This window comes from Lepidochelys olivacea (assembly GCF_965140295.1).
Source record: "Lepidochelys olivacea isolate rLepOli2 genome assembly, chromosome: 2".
Lineage (NCBI taxonomy): Eukaryota > Metazoa > Chordata > Testudines > Cheloniidae > Lepidochelys > Lepidochelys olivacea.
The window spans coordinates 192588842-192613042 of record NC_140412.1 but is presented as its reverse complement, the minus strand read 5'-3'; the positions used below and the strand labels follow the sequence as shown (position 1 = coordinate 192613042).

Here is a 24201-nt window from a genome sequence, read left to right as displayed (position 1 = left end):
GCCAGCTTCCACAGTGCAATCGCCACGTGCTTCTCCAATGGCAGGGCAGCTCTCATTCTCATGTCCTTGTGCCACAGGACTGGGGCGAGCTCCTCACACAGTCCCATAAATGTGGCTTTCCTCATCTGAAAGTTCTGCAGCCACTGCTCATCATCCCAGACGTGCATGAGAATGTGATCCCACCACTCAGTGCTTGTTTCCTGAGCCCAAAAGTGGCCTTTCACTATGGTCAGTACCTCCATGAATGCCACAAGCAATCTTGTGTCATAGCTAGTATGCGTGGTGAGATCAATGTTGCACTTCTCTTGCCTTTGTAGTTTAAGGAATAACTCCGCTGCTACTCACGACATGTTAGGCAGAGCAAGCAGCATACTGGTCAACAGTTCAGGATCCATTCCTGTAGACGGAAGAGGTAGAGCGTGCAGTACACAAACGGTTGAAAGATGGTGCCAAATGCGAATGGAAGCACAGGGATTGCTGGGATACGAAGCAATGTATCACGTAGCATTGGGACAGGACCTAGGATGCCCTGTGACTCCCTCCACCTTCCCACAACTCTTAGCAGCAGAAGAGAAAGAGATGCTCTGTGGGATAGCTGCCCAGAGTGCACCGCTCCGAATACCACTGCAAGTGCTGCAAGTGCGAACATGCTGTTGCGCAGGCAGCTGACAGTGTGAACACACAACAGCGGTTTCCCTTCAGTGCTCTCTGAGCGGCGCTGTCACTCTGCCATTATTGACATACCCTTAGTGCTGTGCACATTTAGCCTAAAGGCATTCTTTGCTACTCGGTCATTTTTCTAGCCCAAGCATATGTACTACAGCATATTACATAATAAATAATAATCTTTTGCATGTATATAACACCTTTTATATTTTCATCTGTGAGCAATTTGTAAAAGTATGAAAGTAAAGAATTATTATCCCCAGTTTGTAGACGAGTGAACTAAGAAACTGAGAGGTTAAGTAAATTTGCCCACATTCATACAGCATTTCAGTGGGAGAGCTGAGAATATAACCCATGCCCTTCCTCCAGCAATCATTTCTTGGAGTTGACAATTTGCTAACTGTCACTATGTCTCTAATTTGTCTTTGTTTAGATTGTAAACTCTTCCCATATGTTCATGCAGCATCTACCACAATGGGGCTTAATCCTAATTGGGGCCTTTGGGTGCTACCTCAAGTTTGAGTAAGATCATTGAAAATGTGGTGCAAGGAAACTATGGAGTCACATATAGTTTTCAGATTTTTTTTAAATCTTTAAACTTGCTGCTTTGTTTTTAGGTCAGGATATAGAATGAAGAGTGTACTGGACACATTGGGAACAGCGTGGGATGGATATACGTGCTTCCATTCAATCTGGGGATTCATAGTATCAGTTTTATTGGCAAAATTAGGATTGAAGTGTACTAGGAGCTCAGAGGCTAGTAAATCCTTAGTCTTAAAAACTTTCTCATACTCATCTCTTGAAGACCAGGTTTTTGCTTGATGTAAAACATCAGGAAGAAGTTTCAGCATTGTAGCTAGATGTGGAACGATGCTTCATAGCAGGAAGGAAACTAACTGACATACATTTTGGGACTAGGGTGTCATTGTTACATTGATCTTTAATGGTTCCTTTTGAAGACCATTGGGACTAGTTATATTTATTGTCACTTACAAAATGCAGGAAAAAATCCAATTGCTCGTGAGATTCTGGAACCATAATCCTCCAATATTTATATGGTTGCATTTTTTTTAGATTTCTGAGACGTTTACTTTCATTTTTTGCAATTAGTACTGTATTGTTTCTTGATGATCCACTCAAAATCAGATCCATAGCCTTCTAGAGCAAGAGCTTAGTGCCAGTATTTAAAAATAAATACAGTGATATCAATGCAATCACTTCTTACATCACTGTTGTTAGCTACTCCTGGGATTCCTCCCTCCCGCCCCCGCAAAAGATAATTCCTTACTTAGCCTATAGCTGAGTTATTTATTATAGTTAAATTACTTAATATATCATTGTTCCTGTGATATCCGTGGCTTGCTATACAACTGTCTACACTGGGAAGACAGTGCTATCATCTGTGGATAATGAATGTCCCAATCAATTGTATGAAAAGGATCTTTGGGTTAAGTCTCACTATTTCATAACCATGCATGGACAAGCAACAAAAGTAAACAGTAGGCAATAGGGATTTCTACTTCATAAATATTCAGTAGGTATTAATATGTCCCCTTGGTGGAAGGCATATGCTGAGAAGTGCCAAACACCCTGCACTGTTCCTGCATGTGGTAATTGTGGGGTGTCAGCTCAACTTCTGCCTCTGACTTGCATTATACCATTAACCTAGACTCATGCTATGATTCCTTGGAAACTGTGCACTTAGCTGAATAATTTATTACATGACTTTTAATTATTTATGGCTTCTTATTACAACTGAAATAAAATCTAAAGGTGGAAGAGTTCTGTGACTTATGAATATCCAAGAGACAATCGGCAGATTGCTGTGTAGTTAAGTCCCTGCATTTGCTCCTGTTTGTTTCTCTGAAGGTATTCCAAAGAGAACATTCATCTGAACCTGAATCGATTAAAACAATAACAAATGACTTCCTGCTGGTTGCACTGCATTTGTTCATCTAATCATGCTGTTTGCCTTTTCTCCAGTCTCATTTAGGCCTAAATATAAAAATTATAAAATAAAACAGGAACTGTGCAGGTCATCATAGGTTTATGAATAATCTTGTCCATGCTAGAAAGTGACCAAGAGAACTGTACTGACAGAGCTTCCTTAACAGGTCATTATTTTTAATAAGCTTTTCTTATTATACAGTAATTTTCACTTATTTCAATCAGGTGTGCTCCTTTTATTTCAACGAAAGTAAGCAGTTAATCTTGCTCTGTGTACGATCACCATAGTACATATTACAGTAGTTTAGCGCACAACTGCATATAAGCCAAGATTTTCAAAAGTGACTAGTGATTTTTGGGTTCCTCTGTTTTGGGGTTCCTAACCCTCAAAGGGTCCCAGTGTTCAGAGTGTGGGTGCTTAGCACGTTCTGAAAAAATCACATCCATTTTGGGTGTTTCATATGAGCACACATAATCACAAGTAAGTTGAAAATCTTGGTCGTGATATTAGTAGACAGGATTTTCAAAAGCACTTCCTGTTCAAAGTTAGACTGGTCAGTGGAACTTGGGGTCTTAAATCACTTAGGTGATTTTGAAAATCTCATGCAATAACAATATCTAGTGTTCTTCGTTTTATTCTCTTTCTTGAGCTCTTTTCTTCCCTTTTAGCACATTCAGAATTTTACCTTTCTTGATTAAATGGCAACTTTCTACTGAAAGTTATTTGAAGTGTCCAAAGATATCTGGCCAAGTTGATTAAGGAACCTAAGGGAGTAAGGTGTCCAATTCCCATTGAAATGGGAGATTTGGGCATCTTACTCTCCTAAACTTCTTTGAAAATCTGAGTCTAAATAAAGGATTGGAATTAATTATATCAGTATAGCCTGCTAGTGCTCCTATGTAGGCAGTTTGTCACATTTGCAATTAAATGCTGTTTTTCAAGGTTTCCACAGGTTGCCAAAAAATAAAATAAAATTCTATTGGTGTAAAGTTCAGCGTTTTGGTATAAAAGGTCCTACTTGAATTTGGTTTAAAAAAACCCAAACAGCTAAAATATCCATTTCACAGTTTTACAGTTACAAAAGTATATGTGCACAAACAAAAATAAAAAGTACATTGGTTGGAGATGATTTTGAAAATCTCCTTAAAATAATTTGTAAATTATTTTTTAGTACAGTAGTCTTAAAAAGTGCGCTGGGTCTGTTAAACAAACAAAACCCCTTTTAAAACTGAATATGGCCATAATCCTGCAAACACTTACATGCCTAACTTCAAGAATTAGGACAGTTTGAGTGGCTCTTTGCTCTTCCCCAGTTCAGCCTAAAAGAAGGGGCAGTTCTCCCCCGGCTAATCAGAGTTCCTTAAGGAAGGAGGAGTAATCAGTGGCACTACCTAAGGGAAAGCCAACCTGTAATTGATCAGAAAGGGAGACCCAACATTCCAACATACCTAGCGGAGCTTGCCACTCTTCTGTAAAAAGAACAGGAGGACTTGTGGCACCCTTGAGACTAACGCATTTATTTGAGCATAAGCTTTCGTGAGCTACAGCTCACTTCATCGAATGCATGCAGTGGAAAATACAGTGGGGAGATTTTATAACCACTCTTCTGTGGTTCTTTGGGAGGAAGTGGTGGTGGTGGCTGACCTGAATTTTCCTCAAAGTTAAATATTGTAATAATTTTTATCAGTATTATTCTCAAGTCCAGGTAAAGATAATGCTTTATACAGCTGTTTGAATTTTTGTGGATTTTTTTCCTCTCTGAGATGTACAATAAAGACAGCACTGAATAAAGATTTTTGTAATAAAGCAAAATCCCTTGGAATCATCTTTGCATCTGCATTTATTTTATTGTAACTGTAGTTTAAATTTTTTAATCTAATTTTTGCAATAGCAGAGGTTGAAAAGAGCATAGAATTTGCTACCTCTGGTCAAAATGGTACTGAATTCCTCAGAGACATGCAAGATATCTGAATGTGCCTATTAATAGTATATTACTGCAGTGTGTCTGCATTTGCAAGATTAATTAGCTTTTAACTCTTGATCAAGTATATTGTACTTTCTTCCCTGCAAAACTGGCCTTTAGGCTCTTTGCTACGTTCTATACATTGTAATGAGAAAATTGCTGTAATGAATGAAGTACATTCTTGATGCATTGGACTATTAATGTATTTGTCTTTGTTTATTCTGTTCTTATTGGGGTAGTTGTTGTGAAATGCATTTATGTTGATAAACATAACCCCTAATTCAATACACATTTATATGTATGGTGAACCCTTCATTCAATGTACAATAACTTCAGTGCTGATAGCTAATTCCTTCCCTGTTGATCTTCACACATCACTGAGTTCATCTGAGACCTCAGTATCATTGCCACTAAAGCTGAAGTACACGCACAGCTTTTGACCAAGGATACTCATTATACACAATTAATTTTCTCAGTCATTTCTCAGTAATTTTATCCTGTTGTAAGTTGTCTGGCTGTGGGATATTTAGCATTCTATTGTCACATTGCAGTCATTTATGTATTAGCCAATAATGTACTTTAGAGATATGTATTTGAAGAGATGCATGCATGGAAGAGAGGTGCAAGGAAGAGTGGGAATTCTGATTTATCAAAGTTGAAGCAGATTAGTGTGATTTAAATTGCATATGGGAAGTGATTTAAAAAAGTTAAACTGTTTAAATGCATCAAGGATATTCACGATATGTTAAGGAATATAACCATGCAAGCAAAAGCATTTACACACAGAAGACAGTCAGTGAATTTTTACTTTACAAAATCTTTTAATTTGACTTGTACTGTTTGCATATGCTTACAACGATTGCTTAGTATACCTCTGAGCCTTCTTGCGTCTCCTGTGATGCAAGGTTCACTGTAGCATACACTAAACTCATAAAATGTAGACATTATCCATGGTGCAATTAATATGTAGGGCTCTCTTTCCGGGAATTATTTTTTCAGAGTAATCTCCACTTCCTCACACAAGCTAACTTCCTTTTTGTGGTGTTTAAAGTACAAATCTGGAGATTCAATAAATGTGACATGGCAATTACAGAATATTTCATCATAGAATGGTGTTTAAAACCAAACAATGCAATGTTAAACTTTATTTTCCTTAACCATTAATCTGTTTCCCTAAAACAGAATCTGATTTAGCAATCAGTGATTACCGGAGTTGATATTAAAACTCGGTATGTCAAACATGTACAGTTTGTTGATTGAATAGAAGTCACAATGGGAAAATGTCTATTTCAGTTGCAAGCTTTTAGCCATGTTCATGGAATGCAGTCTTCAGATATAGATTGTAAACAGATTCCTTGGCCCTTGAAACACAAATCCCCAAAGAATATTTTGTTTTCCATTAAAATTAGCAGCAACTGGCATCTGTGACATTTAATTATATTTTTAAACATGACTAGTCAGGAGGAGAAAGTGCCTACCCGCTTTCGTTCTCTCAGTTAAAACAGTGACGAACAGTAGATGGTAGTAATGCAACATCTAGAGAGAGACTTCTAAAAATCATGATATATAGTCTGTATCTGGCAGTATTTTTAGTAACTATTCCTGAGTCCACAGCAATTTCTTCATTTTAATTACAGTCTATCAATATTTGAGTTTAAATGTATAAAACGGCTAAAAAAGGTAATTAAAGTATTTCTGATTTCCTCCAAGGAAAGGTATACATGAGCTGAAAAATATGGCTTTAGAAGGAGGATTCTTTTTGTCTTTATTAATCATTTTATTGGGATAGCCAAATCAGTGCCCATCTCTGCTAGGTACCATAACTTTTGGGGTTTTTGTTTTTTGGCCAAGACTACCTGATCATAGACAACTTAAAATAATTTAAATTCTAGAAAGGTAATAAAAATAAATAAATCCAAAGGAAAAGATTTGTAAAATACAAATCAAGGCGCTTGGATGACTCTTTGTAGAACAGTAATATGGCCTATTGCTTAGCAGGAGTGCCACAACTATTCTGGTTTGCTATTCTGCATTTTTTTCCCTCTGCCATAACCATGTATGATCCACTAAACCAGTCTGAAGTTTGTCTTGCTTATGCAGATAGCAGCCAACTGGGCAAATTAATCCCTGCTGTAACTTTATTTCAATGGAGTTACATCGAGGATGAATTTGACCCAATAATTTTATATTTTCTACATTTCTTTAATATTAAAGAAGATTATTGATTTAAGTAATAACTATATTGAATTGCTCAGTGGTAGAGCATAAGTTTAAGAGATTCAACTAAATTTTTTAAAAATATTGTAGGTAAATTCAGTTATTTTGACTTTTTATATAGGGAAATATTGAAGAAAATGGAGAATGGAAACTTTTCCTTGGATGATTGTCATCCATAAAATGATAGCCAGTTATCACAGGTTGATCCACAGGTGGCTAATGAGACCAATCCAGGATCCATAGATGTCACAATTGGGGCAGAGATTTCCCAGTGGAAGGGGCGGATCTGGAGTGTTGAGTTGGGCTGCGGTGCATTCTTACCTCCTAATATGTGGGAAGGGGAAAATGGGGGCAAACAGAAACACTGGTGGGAACTTTGAGGACCATGGTATGGGGGGCATACAGATACCTTGGCATTGGGGGACTAGGAGGCTAGCGGGGAAGGAGGGCACACATAATGCCTGGCGTGGGTGGAGAATGGAAGGCAATGGTATGGGGAAGCGACACAGATCTCCTGGCATGTGTATGGGGGAAATGGGCAGGAGGGGACAGAGCCCCTAGCTTTGGGGGAAGGTGGGAATGGGGAATCTGGAGGAGGGGGAAATGGAGACCACACAGAGCCCCTGGCACGAAGGACTGTTTGTGGGGGTTTAACAGGGAGTTCTTGATAAAAAGGGAGATGGGAGGGTGATACACAGGGAGCTTTTGAGAGAGAATGGAGGGGTGCAGAGCCCCTGGTGTGTACAATGAGCTTGGCCTACAGAGCTCCTTTGGTTTTTAATGAACACACAGACTGAATTGTCTTCTCACCCTCTAAAGCTGATCCATTCAACTCAAGGATAAGGCATGCTGGCCAAGCAGTGTGTGAAAACTTACAATATTTGTATTATACCTGCACTAAATTTGCTTTAAAAAATCTGAAACCACTTCCTCCCTGTCAATAAACCAGAAGGACTATAACATTAATTTAAAATAGAAGCAGTTTGGATGGTAATCTTTATATTGGTTAGATTGCAGATAATTTACTGGAATTGTTGTGGAGAGATTCCTAACTCTTATAACATTTTTATTTTAACATAATATAAAGCTATATATAAGAATTATCAAAACCATAAGTCAAAAAGTAATGTAACCAAATTATAATGCACAAACAACATACACATCTAATATCAAAATTCTGAACTGCTAAAACATTATTCCACCTGCCTTCTCTATCAATCTCTTGTTATTTTCACTTGCAAATCTGTACTTTCCTTTATATAAACTAATTCCTCCCATGAGGTACAGAATTAATCGTTTTTGTAAAGAGGGGTGCTCTTACAATGCATTTTCTGCTGTACCAATTTATCAATCTGTATATGAAACATACGCATTCTTGTACCTTCTCAGGATTAATCTCTGTGACCAAGCAAGGGCAACTGCAATCCATTTTTAAAGGACTTTCCCAAGTAGTGATGAGAAATCATATAGCAAATCTAGTTCTGAGGTGGCTGTTAATTTATTATTCCATATAATTTCTATACCATTTTATAACACTTGACCTAGAAACTTCTAATATTAGAACACTGCCAAAAAGAGTGTCAAAATTCTACCCTGACTTGCACAGTAGCAATACATTATTGTCCAATTTTCAGAGTAACAGCCGTGTTAGTCTGTATTCAGCAAAAAGAAAAGGAGTACTTGTGGCACCTTAGAGACTAACCAATTTATTTGAGCATAAGCTTTCGTGAGCTACAGCTCACTTCATCGGATGCACACTGTGGAAAGTATAGAAGATCTTTTTATACACACAAAGCATGAAAAAATGCCTCCCCCCACCCTCCTCTCGTGCTGGTAATAGCTTATCTAAAGTGATCACTCTCCTGTAAGGGGGGAGGTATTTCTTCATGCTTTGTGTGTATAAAAAGATCTTCTACACTTTCCACAGTATGCCTCCAATGAAGTGAGCTGTAGCTCACGAAAGCTTATGCTCAAATAAATTGGTTAGTCTCTAAGGTGCCACAAGTACTCCTTTTCTTATTGTCCAATGCAGTATATTTAAACATTGTACATAGTATGCATTATTTTAAATCACTGTGGTTTTAGTTGAGTCTCACTAGCAGATATTATAGCATAGTCCCATGTATTTGACTGTTGTCTCTCACAGAACATACTGTACATTTAACTTGTATGCTTGCATTCCCATCTGAAGAAAGACTAAATGCACATTTAGGATAAGATAGCCCAAGTAACAATCATATGAGGACTTGGTGGGTTTTGAGGAGTCACCACTGTGTTACTGCTTTGTTGATCCCCTCTCCTATTCTTTTTCTGGAGTCCCTGTTACACAGCAATGGGTCCCACCATCTGCAAACGGGCCAATATTTGTGCATTTCAGATGGAAATTATTGGTAGTCCTAGCTAACTCATACTAGATGATCATAATATAAGAACCTGAATAGAAAATAATAGAATAAGTTTGTGTAAGAGGGATCTTTTTAGTGGGGAAGGTTGGGGAGAAGGCTGGCTTGTTAGTTTTATTTTGTTAGTCCATTTGCAATATTGCAATAGAGTTGTTTAACTAGTTTTTTTTCTCAATTTTGTACCCTTGTTAGTTTCTATAAAGCTTATTCAGTTTACATTGCTCACCCTTTGTATTTTTAGTGTCTACTTTTATGTTTTATTGATTTCATAGACCGTAATTATTGCCCCAGTCATTTTACATGAAATATTTTTGGTTTCTCTATTCCCCCAGATGGAAGTCTCCAGCCATTTATTATTTTTAATAATTTTGTAATATTTCTATCATTACTCAAATAAAGCCATAGAGTTCATGCAAAATGATAAAATAAAAAGGCCAACATTTTCCAACTTGGGTGCCTAAAATTTAGGCTGCTAAATCCATATCTAGGCAACCTAAAAATGGCCTGATTTTTTAGAAGTGCTGAGCACCTACAGATCCCATTAAATTTGCTACAGATATTCAGCACCTTTGAAAATCAGGCCACTTTTATTTAGGCATCAAGATATAGACATAGAAGCCTACCTTCAGGAACCCAAGTTTGAAAATTTGACCAAAATTTCCATTTATAAATGCTTTATATGAGTTTATTAAATTATTCATAAAAGTATATTATGGACACAACATTTTTTGAATTCTTATTTCATAATACAATGAAATTATGTTAGGTTTTTGACTTTATTTAAACTATACTAAGACAGACTTATGTGAGTTGTGCTACAGCTCCCCATATTGAAATCAAAATTATTCTGAAATGTAAAATATTTGTTGCGATTAGTTCACAGATCTGCAAGCTATGAGTAGTTTGTCTGTTTTACTATTAGGGTGGCATGAATCAAATGAACACCTGATGTATGTGAAACTGAGATTTTGTTTAATTAAACCTTCAATTATTTTGTCATATATTCTCGTAGCTTCAGCCATGATAGTTTATTAAATACATCCATTCTTGACATTAAAAGAGTTCTATTTTTTTCATTAAAGCAAATAAACTTACCCAGTCAATAATTTATGTTGCTGTTTAGTTTAGATAGAATGAAAAATACACTGGCTTTTCCCCCCTAGGCTTTTAAAATCACTTCTGATCCAATAAATCAGATTATATATATATATATTTTGTGAGGCCATCAATGAAAACAGATACCAGATGGACTCTAAAATAATGTAAATAGACTGGGATAAAAACCACTGTGTCATTTAGTCACTCGCTGTTAATTAAAACTTAAAAATTCCTTTAGGGTGCCTGTATCCTTGAGGGAAACCTTAGGATACCACGTTTGATTTTTTTTTGTTTGTTTGTCTAGGTCCCTCCTTGCCCCATATTAGCACTTTTTCAGCCAAGAAGCATTGGGCTGGCTCTGGCCTCATTTCAAAGCTTGCCAGTGTAAGCCAGAAAGGGTTAGCTGTTGGGCAATATGAGGCAATCTCTTTTCCCACAAGATGAGCATATTGTCTCCACAACACTGTGAGTCCCAAGCAAGTCCAGGTGCAGGTCCAATGCACTACTAGTACTGGCCAGCTTCTATAATTATTCTGAGGGACAGGATTTTCTGAGAGTTTCCCCTGCTTGTTGTTTTCCCTTGTGCATCAGATTGACCTCTGCTTTTAACCATACCAGGCAAACATATCTTCCTCTGGAACAATATATGTTGGCTGGAGAGGATCAATAGAAAATGATAGAAAGGGCTTTCTCCTCCCAAGATATGAGTGCACTTCAATACAAGAGTTTTTAAGTTTCAGTCAGCTCAGGGTTGAGATTGGGGTAACAAAATACCAGTAAATTGCCAGGTCAGGTTTATATTTATTATTTTATACTCAATAAAAATTGCAGGAGTAACATGCTTACTCAGGATGAAGAGTTGATTCCTCAATTGATTTATGCTGGCCTGATCCCAGTGCTACTATCAGATTGGTGAGGTTTCCCTGTAGTGGTGACACTGCTGTAGCCAATGGGGTGATTGGTCCCTTAGGACTTTGAAGAACCTTTACATATTGTCATAGTTTTCAGTGATATATTTTCTAGTGCTTTGTGCTGTCTTAAATGCCTCTAAGAATAGGGCTCCCACCACTTTGAGGAAAATCATTCCACATACTCTTAAAGATCTATGTCAGGAAAACTTTCCCTGATTTTTAGTGTAAAACTCCCTTTCTAAATTTCAGCCAGTTACTCCAGTTTATATCCTCTTTTACTGTGCTGTCTCTATTCAGTTTTATGCCCTTCAAAGATTAGTACACTTATCAGGTATCTTGAGACTTAGCTAATCTAGATATATATTACATGCAAAAAACTGCCTTAAATGAATATTAAGACTGAAAAGTCAAGCACTCCAAAATTGACACCCATATGAGTCATCAGCAGGGTATGAACATTTGGGAACTGTAAGGGGCTGGAGCGTGGTGGAATCTTTGAAGATTTTAACTGCTGAACTCTAAGAAATCTCTACAGAGCGTATGTGAACTATGATTTTTCAAAGGCTTAACCAAATTTGGTTGGATTTTCATCAGATCATTAAAAGACACATCTCTGATAAAAATAGCCTCCTGCTGCTCCAAAGGGTGCTAGAGCTTCTCAAAGAAAAGGTTGCTAGAATTTTTTAAATTTGGATGGAATTTTTCTAAAAAAATTCAGCCTGAGGCAGTTACCTAGCATGTAAAACTTCAGCACAAACAGTTAAAGTTTGGCAAAGTTATAAGCAACTGAAAGGGTCTTACAGTGGGAAGTGTCAGGCAGCCTTTGGTACTAAACCTGCCTATAATTAGTTCTGTACACTTTCCTTCAAACCAATCACTTATTCTGGCCCCTCAGTCATTCTTATTGCTCTTCTCTGAACTCCCACCAACTTCTCTTTAATTTTGGAAATGACCAAAATGCAAATTCAAGATGTGGGCTCACCAGAGTCCTAAAGAGAAGGACTATCAAAATACATCATAATATGGGCATGGCAGAATCTTGCCCACATGCTCAGGGTTCAGCTGATCGCCATATTTGGGGTCGGGAAGGAATTTTCCTCCAGGGCAGATTGGAAGAGGCTCTGGAGGTTTTTCGCCTTCCTCTGTAGCGTGGGGCACGGGTCACTTGCTGGAGGATTCTCTGCTCCTTGAAGTCTTTAAACCATGATTTGAGGACTTCAATAGCTCAGACGTAGGTGAGAGGTTTTTCACAGGAGTGGGTGGGTGAGATTCTGTGGCCTGTGTTGTGCAGGAGTCAGACTAGATGATCATAATGGTCCCTTCTGACCTTAATATCTATGAATCTATGTTTTAAAGTGGATAGTTTAAAAATATTTCAGTTTGCCTGATTGCATCTTTTTTTAAATGGTTCATTGCTTGTGGATTTTCATCAGATGGACTGCAAGTACTATAGGTGTACCATGTACGGTGTCTAACTTGCACTTTAATTTAGACCAGCCTTATATTGGCAGTCAGCTCCTTATAAAAAGAAGCACTTTGTTTTGTCTCCTTAGAAGTTCAAGGTTGGCAGTTTTTTTGCTAAAGGGTTGTACTATTTGACTATACAATGTTTTTGGGTTTGATTTTTTTATGTTCACTAACATTTCTTTTTTCCTAAGAGAAAAGCATATGAGGAGATGTTAAATCTGCAAGGGTTGTCAAAGTTGAGAATTCTGACAGGCCTTCAGATCATGGAAATGTAGAAGATATTTTTCCTTGCCTGGTAGGGTAGCAATTGCTTGTCTTATAAGTATGGTGGTCTGGGAGATCCTGAGCATGTGATTGATCAATGCAGATAGTTCACCACAAGATTTCTTAAATTCGAATCTACCTGGCAGCGTATAGCTACATGTGTTTTTTGTAACGGATAAAAAGTAGAAGTTTGCAGTTTCTTTCCTGGACTGAATTATGAATGTCAAAAAACCATGGGTTTATAACAACAGATGTTTGCAGATGCTAAAGCATGGGAGTGTGAATCAAGCTACTGCAACATAAACATGGGGAAATAGTTTTACTTTGTGTAATGATACATCCACTCCCAGTCTTTATTCAGGCCTAAGTTAATGGTGTCCAGTTTGCAAATTAATTCCAATTCAGCAATTACACCCCCCCCCCATACACACACACTGTTCCTCACATGTTCTTGTCAACTGCTGGAAATGGCCCACCTTAATTATCACTACAAAAGGTTTTTTTCCTCTCCTGCTGGTAATAGCTCACCTTACCTGATCTCTCTCTTTACAGTGTGTATGGTAACACCCATTGTTTCATGTTCTCTGTGTATATAAAATCTCCCCACTGTATTTTCCACTGCATGCATCACGAAAGCTTATGCTCAAAAAAATTTGTTAGTCTCTAAGGTGCCACAAGTACTCCTTTTCTTTTTGCAGATACAGACTAACACAGCTGCTACTCTAAAACATGAGAGTATTTTAGTGACTGGCAAACATTCCTGGAAAAAAAATAAACAGTAAAAATCACATTTTTCCAGAAATTTTGCATAGTATGCCTCATCAAATTGTATGTCCCTTTTGCTCAAAAACTACATCACCCACCAACTTCAAAATTCACCCTAATGTCAGCCACCCCCTCTTTTGAATTACAAGGCTTTCTGAAATCTTTTGGCCCTTCTCTTCAAAAGTGACAATTTCTACTTAAGTAAAAAAAAGCACCAAAAAGAGGCTGCTGAATTGGAGAGGGAAAGAGAAAGAGAGAGACTTCTTCCATCAAAATAATCTTTGGCTTAGGGGGATAAGCACCGGGCTGGGAGCCAGATGACCACAAGTTCAAGTCTTACTTCTTTTGGACTGGTTTTAATAATTTTATATTTTCTTCACAGTCATTATTGAGCAAGTCCTTATATGCCTATCTTAGGAGTAAGGCAAGTCTTATTTCCCCCCATTTTACAGATCAGACAACTGAGGATCTGAGTTGCAAAAGGCCACCTCTGGCAGGGAATAGTGTTCAGGTTGCTACTGTTGCAAAACCAAATCTCATCCATTTAGCTACACTGCATCTCAGAAAGTTTAGGTTAAAGCTATCTAGTTGGTTTTGCTCTCTCTAAAATGGGAGTCCCAGTCTACTCCCTCCACTATGACTCTCAGGTCTGACTCTTGTCCCTTCTGCGTTCCAGTCAGGCAGTTTGCACTCCTCTACTTTGCGTAAGAGCCAGCAGCGGGAACAATGAGAGCACAGGAGAGACAGTGTCCCTGCTCTCAATTCCAGTGCCCTCACAACAGCAGCCAGGAACAGCAATTGCAGGGAACATTCTGCTCAGTTTCTACACCCCAGAATGGAGCATGCTCATTAGCATGTAGAGTTTAGCTGCCAAAACCCTAACAAGAGTCTACTAGGCATGTGCAAACTGTGATTTTTTTCAAAGGCTTATAACTTGGTCAAATATGAATAGTTTTTCACAGGAACATGAGCAACAGCACATTCTTGGTGCCATGATGTCTCCCCTGCCAAATTTAAGTCAAAGTATGGAGGTACTAGAGCCTCTTAAAAAAGCAGTTCAAATAATTTTGATGACATATGGAATAAAAAATATTTTTCCTTTCCTTGTTCTTGGAAATGGCTCAGTTCTTTTTGCCGAAACTTTGCAAAACATTCTGCCTGAGGCAGACAGCTGGCATGGAAAATGTCAGCCCAAAAAGTTAGTTTGGCAAAGTAATAAACAACTGAACAGAATGTTTTGTAATGGAAAGTGTTGGGCAAGCTTAACTAGAGACAGAACTATATGCCCATGATATATGCCTTATCTCTATAATACACTTTATGCACAGTAACTCCAACTGGTCTGTTTAATGTAGGCCAGGCCACTGTTTAGAGATGATTTATTTACCATTTCTTATTAAAAAGAAATTAAACTTTATTCCTGGAGACTGTCATCTGTTTTTGTTACTAGAATCCTGATGAGTTTGAGCTAATTTCCTTGATACTTTATTACCAATTCAAAAAGGCTGCTTTGCAGAAAGTATCTTCAAGTGTCTTTTTTATATTAAACGTAGAAAAATTAAACATTTTATATGTATATAATGTGTGTGTGTGTGTGTGTATATATATAACTACCCACGCAAACTTATAGTATAAATAAATTTAATCTTGATAGCTTTGCAAAATTTTGTTTCCCAAATGCAAGAAAGTTGCCAATTCTGGATATGAGTTAGCATTGTATAGTAGTAAACCAAAGCTCATTTATAAAAGTACAGCTTCTTGATTTGCTGCTCTGTGGTTGAATTTTAATAAGATAAACATCTGCCAGTTGTCTGACAGTTAATGGCAGCATCAAAATCACTGAGTGACTAAGGTGACAAGTTACTTTGACATGTCAGGTTTTTATTGCTGTCCTTGGCATTTAAGGATCATGTATAAAGTGATATTTAATGAAGACTCATTCTGTTTGTCAGTTCCATGACATGATCTGTGTGATGGAAGGAATAATGTCCTGATGTCAACTTAAGATGAGAAGATTTGCAGTAGATATTACTTGTCTTAATAGCACAGAAGTAGTCTGAGGAGATGTAGGCAAATCAGATTGCATGTTTTATCATCAGGCTGCCAGATGGAGCTTAGGTGAGCTTATGTGAAAATTCAGGCACTGTAACTCAGTAACTGATGGGTTGTGTTTGGGGGAAAAAATCACTTATGGGGATTTACTACATTCGCTCCTCAGAGCAAGTGAATTTCTCTAGTTTGTGTAAAATTCTATTACTGTCATGTTTAATTACTGCAACTTTACAAATATGTAGCAGGGAACAGCAAATTATTTAAAAAAACCAATATGAACACATCATTTCAGCTTGGAATATACCTTTAATTTATTCAAAAGTCACTGGAAATTCATAAATTTTGCTTCAGTAAAATACAGTAATATTCTCCATATGCTCAAAAGGCTTCTTCAGCTACAGATCAGCATTGTATATTCTCTAGTTCCTGGTTCAAGTATATAAAAATGCACACCTTATTTGATACACATACATTTTTCTTTCTTAAATATTTGAACAAGAAAATCATAGTAAGAGTAATATTCACTTCTGTAGTCCTATCATCACAAAGTGTTTTTCCAATAATTATTAAGTTTCACAATACTCTGGAAGTAGATAGAGATGGGTCTGAGTGCCAAATCCAGCCATGAGTCATTCACATGCTTAACTTTACATACATGCATAGCCCCATTGATTTTGCAGGATTGGAGAAGTTTAGGTCCTCCAGAACCAATCTTTGACCCCAAAGTTTGGTAATTTTGAATATGGAATTTTGCTTCGAACCCTATAGTCAGTATTTGTACTTCTTAGTTTGGCGGGGTTCAGGTCCCGGCCAGTCTCTAGTTGGTATTATTATCCCGATTTCATAGATGGGAAGACGGAGGCATACAAAAGATAAAGTGACTTCCTCATGCTCACATAGCAAGACAGTAGCAGAACTATGAATACAAGCCGGACTCCCTATTTCATGTTTAAATCTCTAATTTATGTTGCTTCTCAATAGTGTTTATAAAATGTAATATCTGTTTTTTTCCCTGTACAGTAACTCCTCACTTAAAGTCGTCCCGGTTAAACGTTGTTTCGTTGTTACATTGCTGATCAATTAGGGAATATGCTCATTTAAAGTTGTGCAGTGCTCCCTTATAACGTCGTCGTTTGGCAGCTGCCTGCTTTGTCCACTGCTTGCAGGAAGAGCAGCCCGTTGCAGCTAGCTGGTGGGGGCTTGGAACCAGGGTGGACCGGCAGCTCCCCATCAGCTCCCCGCTTCCCTAAGTTCCCTGTGAAGCAGCCGCCCAGCAGGCTATCAATCAACTGCAGTTCAGCTCTCCCTCCCCCCACTGCTATGTGCTGCTCCTGCCCTCTGCCTTGGAGCTGCTCCCCAAGCCTCCTGCTTGCTGGCGGGGAGGTGGGGGGGGGGCTAATGTCAGGGTGTCCCCCTCCCCCTTGCTCCTGCACCCCACTTACCCCATCTCCATAGAGCAGGGGACACATGACAGGGCTCAGGATGGAGGGAGCTTCCTGGCAGAAGCTGTGGTCTCAGCTTGCTGATTAACTTAACAAGGCAGTGTAGGTCAGCTACTTAAAGGGGAAATGTGCAACACACACACACACACACACACACACACACACACACACACACACACACACACACACACACACACACACACACACACACACACACACACTGTGTGTGTGTGTCTCTATCTCTGTCTGCCATGCTGTCTCCCTTCCTTCCATTCCTGCTGCCTTGTAGAGTGTGAGGCTACATTAACAACGAGTTAACCCCTTGAGGGCTCAGCCAATTGCTAGTTCATCATTTAGCAGTAAGGCATTTCCTGGGAAATATCCCACCCTCTGACTTCACCACCTCAACCAAGCTTCACAGTCATCACTGCTGTGTACAGTATTAAATTGTTTGCTTAAAACTTATACTGTGTGTGTGTATGTATGTGTACATATACGTACACACACACAGTATAAGACTATATATATGGTATTTGTCTGGCAAAAAAAATTTTTCCCTGGAACCTAACCTCCCCTATTTATAGGAACATAACTACAACATTAAGTGAGGAGTTATTGTACATTCAATATTATATGATAGGCTATAATAGTGAAAATATGTCAAGAAAAAAATAGTACAGTATAAGTTACTGAGCAAAATTATTTTCTTAAATCTTGCTGGATTGGCAAAAATATTTTTTGCAAATATACCTGAGATCATGTGCAGTGGTATTGGACCATTTTAATATCTAGCATGTTTGCCAATATTTTACTGTAGTGTCTTTATATTTACTTGATATTGCCTGATCACTTCACATTACAAAGCCAGATCAAACTTATTCCAGTTAAAGGTCTGGTATTAAGATGTCATGGTAGGAAACTATAACTGTGGCTGAAGCTTTATTTGATGTTGTATATTGCTGCTTTTATTAATTTGAGGGATCTTTTTTTCCAGAAAGGTTCTAAAGGAAATCTCTGTTGGAGACCTCAACCCCAATGAAACAGTTGAAGCAAATCTAGAAGCACAACTACTCTCCAAGCTAGATCACCCAGCCATTGTCAAGTTTTATGTGAGCTTTGTGGAACGAGAGAGTTTCTGCATCATCACTGAATACTGTGAGGTAAGACTTCTTGTAAATTATTCTGAACAAATTAGAGGCAGTGTGTTTCTCAAAATAGGCCTTTTAGAAGACTTAGTTCATAACATTATTTATTTGCAGTATCATCTGCTATTTAGTAGGCACATTCCAAACACTTAAGAAAGATGGTCCTGCTCTGTGGAGCTCATAGACTAAGGATAAAACGAGTAGACTGACATCAGGGGAAGGGGAATAACAATAGGTAATTTCAGAGTAACAGCCGTGTTAGTCTGTATTCACAAAAAGAAAAGGAGGACTTGTGGCACCTTAGAGACTAACCAATTTATTTGAGCATGAGCTTTCGTGAGCTACAGCTCACTTCATCGGATGCATACCGTGGAAACTGCAGCAGACTTTATATATACACAGAGAATATGAAACAATACCTCCTCCCACCCCACTGTCCTGCTGGTAATAGCTTATCTAAAGTGATCATCAGGTTGGGCCATTTCCAGCACAAATCCAGGTTTTCTCACCCTCCACCCCCCCACACACAAATTCACTCTCCTGCTGGTGATAGCCCATCCAAAGTGACAACTCTTTACACAATGTGCATGATAATCAAGTTGGGCTATTTCCTGCACAAATCCAGGTTTTCTCACATCCCCCCCACCCCCATACACACATACATACATGTGTGTGTATGGGGGTGGAGGGGATGTGAGAAAACCTGGATTTGTGCAGGAAATAGCCCAACTTGATTATCATGCACATTGTGTAAAGAGTTGTCACTTTGGATGGGCTATCACCAGCAGGAGAGTGAATTTGTGTGTGGGGGGGTGGAGGGTGAGAAAACCTGGATTTGTGCTGGAAATGGCCCAACCTGATGATCACTTTAGATAAGCTATTACCAGCAGGACAGTGGGGTGGGAGGAGGTATTGTTTCATATTCTCTGTGTATATATAAAGTCTGCTGCAGTTTCCACGGTATGCATCCGATGAAGTGAGCTGTAGCTCACGAAAGCTCATGCTCAAATAAATTGGTTAGTCTCTAAGGTGCCACAAGTACTCCTTTTCTTTTTGCGAATAGGTAATTTAAATGTAAACCAATTTGATTCACTGTAGGCAGCATAACATAAGTGGGTCTTTAAGAGGAACTTAAATGTGGATAGAGTAGCGCCCTCAGAGAGGTGGTACCATGTATAGGGGGCTGTATGGAAAAAGGCATGGAGATCTGACAAATGGGCAGATGAAGCCGGGAGTGTTGGCAGAGTGCGGGGAATTGGGGCGGATATTATTAAATTTGTTAAGAGAGGATAAATAGAGAGGGGCAGAGTTATGTAGCTTTTTGAAGGTGGCGACAAAAAGCTTAAATTTGAAATGATGTTGGATAGGAAACCAGTGGAGGGATTCAAAGAGGGGAGTTATATGATCAAACTGATAGGAAAGGAAAATGAATTTAGTATCGGTATTTGCATGGACTGAAAGGTGGGCTTTGGTTGTATATGGGAGGCCAGTGTGGAGAGGATGCTATGGTGGTGTAAAGCAGGGTATAAAATGAGGGCCTGAATGCGACATTTGGCCGTGAGGATGGATACACAACTTGCTTGTCCATTACAAAGGATGTTCCTCATTGTTAATGCAACTGTATTTCTACTTCACACAGACTTGCTATCGCACTTCTATTATAATAATTTATGGAAAATGCAGAATTCTGATATAAATCATACAACATTTTAAACTTCTGTTCCCATTTTTTGTGAATCCCACATTTGGTTCATGGCAGGTTGAAAGACTTAGGTAAAATATATTGTAAGGTTTTAAAATGAAATTGTAAAAAAAACAACCAAGTCTAACCTTTTAATATTCTTTAAAAATTTTCCACCCAACTCAAAATGTGCAGTTATCCTGGATACTTTTATCTATAACTTGGCTGTTACTTTCCAAAAAAAATGGATTTTGTGCTGGAAAAATCACATTGTTGCAAGCGTCCAAATTTGGTCTTAACAATTAAGAAAATAAAATTCCATCGAATCAAAAATTAATTCACTCCTTAAAGTAACTTTGTTGATAATTAACTGTTCTTTTATTGTTGGTCTGGTCAAGTTTGTTCTGGAAATGACACAGTTTTTTCAAAGTTGTGAGACAGTGAATGACTGTCACTCTGTTGATCCAACATGTGTTACAAAAGAACTCTGATAAGTTGCAAATAACGCTTAACGGGGTATTTCTTTATGATCAGATACCTATGGAACCGACGTATAAAATTAGGGAAAAGTCAAGTCAAGGGCCTAGATTCTTCCCTGTGTTAGGGCTACTTTTTACTGTGCCACTGGTACAAAGTTGCCCTAAAGCCAGAATAACTAGCCACAGGCACATCATACCAATGTAGGGGCTTTCTCTTCCTCTAATGCTATAGAGCCTGCATAATGGATCCTATACCCAGCCCCTCCCTCGAGCTGGTATAGAGAGAATGGCTGAAGGAAAAGGGCATGGCAGGGACTCCCCTGCACCCAGACAATCACCAGCTGCTGCAACATGCCCTTCAGGTTATATGTAACCTGGGCAAGTAAAAGCAGCCTTCAGGCTGCTCTAATGTGGACTAGGAAAGCAGAAAATGTACTTCTATATTTGCATAGTTCTAATACAGCTTTATAGGTAATGGCATATAGAGCTTTTCACCTAAAAGTTGTCTGTTTAAATCCTGCCTAAATTAATGGTGAGCAAAATTTGCTGCCACCTGATGGGTGTTTGGAAGCTTACTGTGTTCTATGTCCAGTTTCTAATGTACAGAACTACTTCCACAATTGGCAGTAATTGCTACCCTAGCTGACAGGTTAAGAAGAAAGACCAATCATTAAGTTAGCATGGGAAGATGAGGTACCCCTTGTTCTATTTCCTCCAAACTACTGTGGCTTTGAACCTTGCTGATGGAACAGTGCAGTGCAAGCCTCCTGTGCAGCTGCCTGAAGCTGTGCCTGTTCTATGAATAACAAAGTACTTCAGTCTGGCACTTTTCATCAGTGCTAACGACACTCGCAATGATAGAAGAGAAGTGTGTGTGTTCTGGTTTGTTTTTGTGGACTTCTTTGTTGGGTGACCCATTTCAAATATTTTAAGGCAATATAAAAACAGTCACGTCAATCTGATTTCAAACAAAAGTACCTAGATGAACCTCTGATTCTATTTTGGTGCCTAAAACTGGACATCAGTGAAAGATAATTCTTAAAAACAATAATGGATTACTTCCCCTAAATGACATATGATTTTTTTAATACAACAATGAAATGTAAAACATAAGTCATTACATTCTCAAAAGAAAAATAACTTCATTTCCTTTCTTCAGTGCAGTTTCAGTTCAGCCTGAAATACACATTCTCTAAGGAAAATTAGCAACTTTAGTCACGAATGCTTGTTCACATTATCAATCATAAAAGCCAAAAAAGCAAATCCCGTTTGAAAATAGTTATTACTGCGTGTTATACAATATTCATGAAATTTAAATGTCTGAAGTAGCTTGACATCTTCCTTGTCCTTTGCTTTATTTCCTTCTCTCCTGAACATTAATATACTGACCTTCCCAAACACAAAATAGGAAGAGTGCACTTCTTCAGAGTTTCCTGGCAACAACATTTCAGAGTTGTTTTTCTTGAGCAGTTTTTCCTAAGGTACTTACCTTTTACACAGAATCAAGCTTAGAATAATTTGTAGGTCATTGAAGCCAATCTTTTAATCATGAAGGCTGAACGTTATTTCAAAATGGTTATGTTAGGACAGGGAGGAAGAGTGGGTGGAGCATGGTCCGCTGTGGTAATCCCCATCAGGTGTATGGTCCTTATGGGACCATAACCAGCTAGACCAAGTTAGAGCAGGCACTTTGGAGTCGGGTGGGGAATCAAGGAGCTGTCACTGGTTGTGAGTTCTGAGCTTCTTTTCTTTTCTCTTCTCCCTCTTCTGGACTGGCTTGGTTGGCTCCATGGGATAGGGGAACTATCCCTTTCTAGGTACATTACTAGGCTCAGGCAGAGCCCATCTAGCTAACTTGTGGAAAAACAGGTAACAGAGAAACTAGTACTACTATCTCCTACCTACCTCAACATAGAAGGCAATGAGGTTGGTCAGGCATGACTTGCCCTCGGTGAATCCATGTTGACTGTTCCTGATCACCTTCCTCTCCTCCAAGTGCTTCAAAATAGATTCCTTGAGGACCTGCTCCATGATTTTTGCAGGGACTGAGGTGAAACTGATGGATCTGTAGTTCCCTGGATTCTCCTTCTTCCCTTTTTAAAAGATGGGCACTATATTTTCCATTTTCTAATAATCCAGGACCTCCCCTGATCACCATGAGTTTTCAAAGATAATGGCTAATGGCTGTACAATCACATCAGCCAACGCCCTCAGCATCCTCAGATGCATTAGATCTGGCCCCGTGGACTTGTGCATGTCCAGCTTTTCTAAATAGTCCTTAACCTGTTCTTTCACCACTGAGGGCTGCTCACCTCCTCCCCATACTATGCTGCCCAGTGCAGCAGTCTGGGAGCTGACCTTGTCTGTGAAGACCGAGGCAAAAATAGCATTGAATACTTCAGCTTTTTCCACATCATCTGTCACTAAGTTGCCTCCCCCATTCAGTAAGGGTCCTACACTTTCCCTGAACACCTTCTTGTTGCTAACATACCTGTAAAAACCCTTCTTGTTACCCTTCACATCCCTTGCCAACTGCAACTCCAATTGTGCTTTGGACTTCCTGATTACACCCCTGTATGCTTGAGCAATATCTTTATACTCCTCCTTAGTCATCTGTCCAAGTTTCCACTTCTTGTAAGCTTCCTTTTTGTGTTTAAGCTCACCGAAGATTTCTCTGTTAAGCCAAGCTGGTCGCCTGCCATATTTGCTATTCTTTCTGCACATTGGGATGGTTTGTTCCTGTGCCCTCAATAAGGCTCCTTTAAAATACAGCCAGCTCTCCTGGACTCCTTTCCCCCTCATATTAGCTTCCCAGGGGATCCTGCCCATCAGTTCCCTGAAGGAGTCAAAGTCTGCTTCTCTGAAGTCCAGAGTCCATATTCTGCTGCTCTCCTTTCTTCCTTTTGTCAGGATCCTGAACTTGACCATCTCATGGTCACTGCTGGCCAGGTTGCCACCCACTTCTACTTTCCCTACTGGTTCTTCCCTGTTTGTGACCTGCAGCTCACGAAGATCCCGGCCCCTAGTTGGTTCCTTCAGCACTTGCGCCAGGAAGTTGTCCCCAACACTCTCCAAAAACTTCATGGATAGTCTGTGCACGACTGTATTGCTCTCCCAGCAGATGTCAGGGTTATAGAAGTCCCCCATGAGAACCAGGGTCTGTGATCTGGAAACATCTCTTAGTTTTCTGAAGAAAGCCTCATCTACCTCATCCTCCCGGTCTGGTGGTCTGTAACAGATGCCCACCACGACATCTCCCTTGTTGCTCTTGCCTATAAACTTAACCCAAAGACTCATGGTCTTCAATATCTCTAACTGGAAGGTTGTTTTCCTTTTAGGCTGCATGTATTTTGAAAAATTGTATTAAACAGAAATTTTAGAAAGCTACATTGATAAAGATCAGCATTAGAATTAAAGGATGTGTCCTCTAGCCAATATCCCTCTGGGTCTCAGATAACAACTGAGTCTTATATTTTGGCATAAGAAGAAATGTTTATAACCCTTCTCTTAAACATGCAAATATCGTCCAATGTTTCAGGGTCGAGATCTAGACTGCAAAATTCAAGAATACAAAGAAGCCAAGAAAATATTCACTGAAAGCCAGATAATAGAATGGTTTATACAGTTGTTGCTTGGAGTCAACTATATGCATGAAAGGTACAGTAAATTACTTTAATATGAGAACAGTTAGGTGTGATATG

The 24201-nt window shown here is 38.8% G+C and overlaps 1 protein-coding gene across 8 annotated transcripts in view; it reads left to right on the top strand.

The window, feature by feature from the left end:
- The window catches only part of NEK11 (NIMA related kinase 11), a 170319-nt gene that overhangs the window by 31441 nt on the left and 114677 nt on the right, over window positions 1-24201 (top strand). For all 8 annotated transcript variants that reach the window (XM_084620358.1, XM_084620356.1, XM_084620360.1 and 5 more), the window contains exons 3-4: window positions 18190-18355; window positions 24039-24157. In XM_084620358.1, the coding sequence (XP_084476484.1) occupies window positions 18190-18355; window positions 24039-24157 (285 nt within the window). The remainder of the gene's footprint in view (window positions 1-18189; window positions 18356-24038; window positions 24158-24201) is intronic.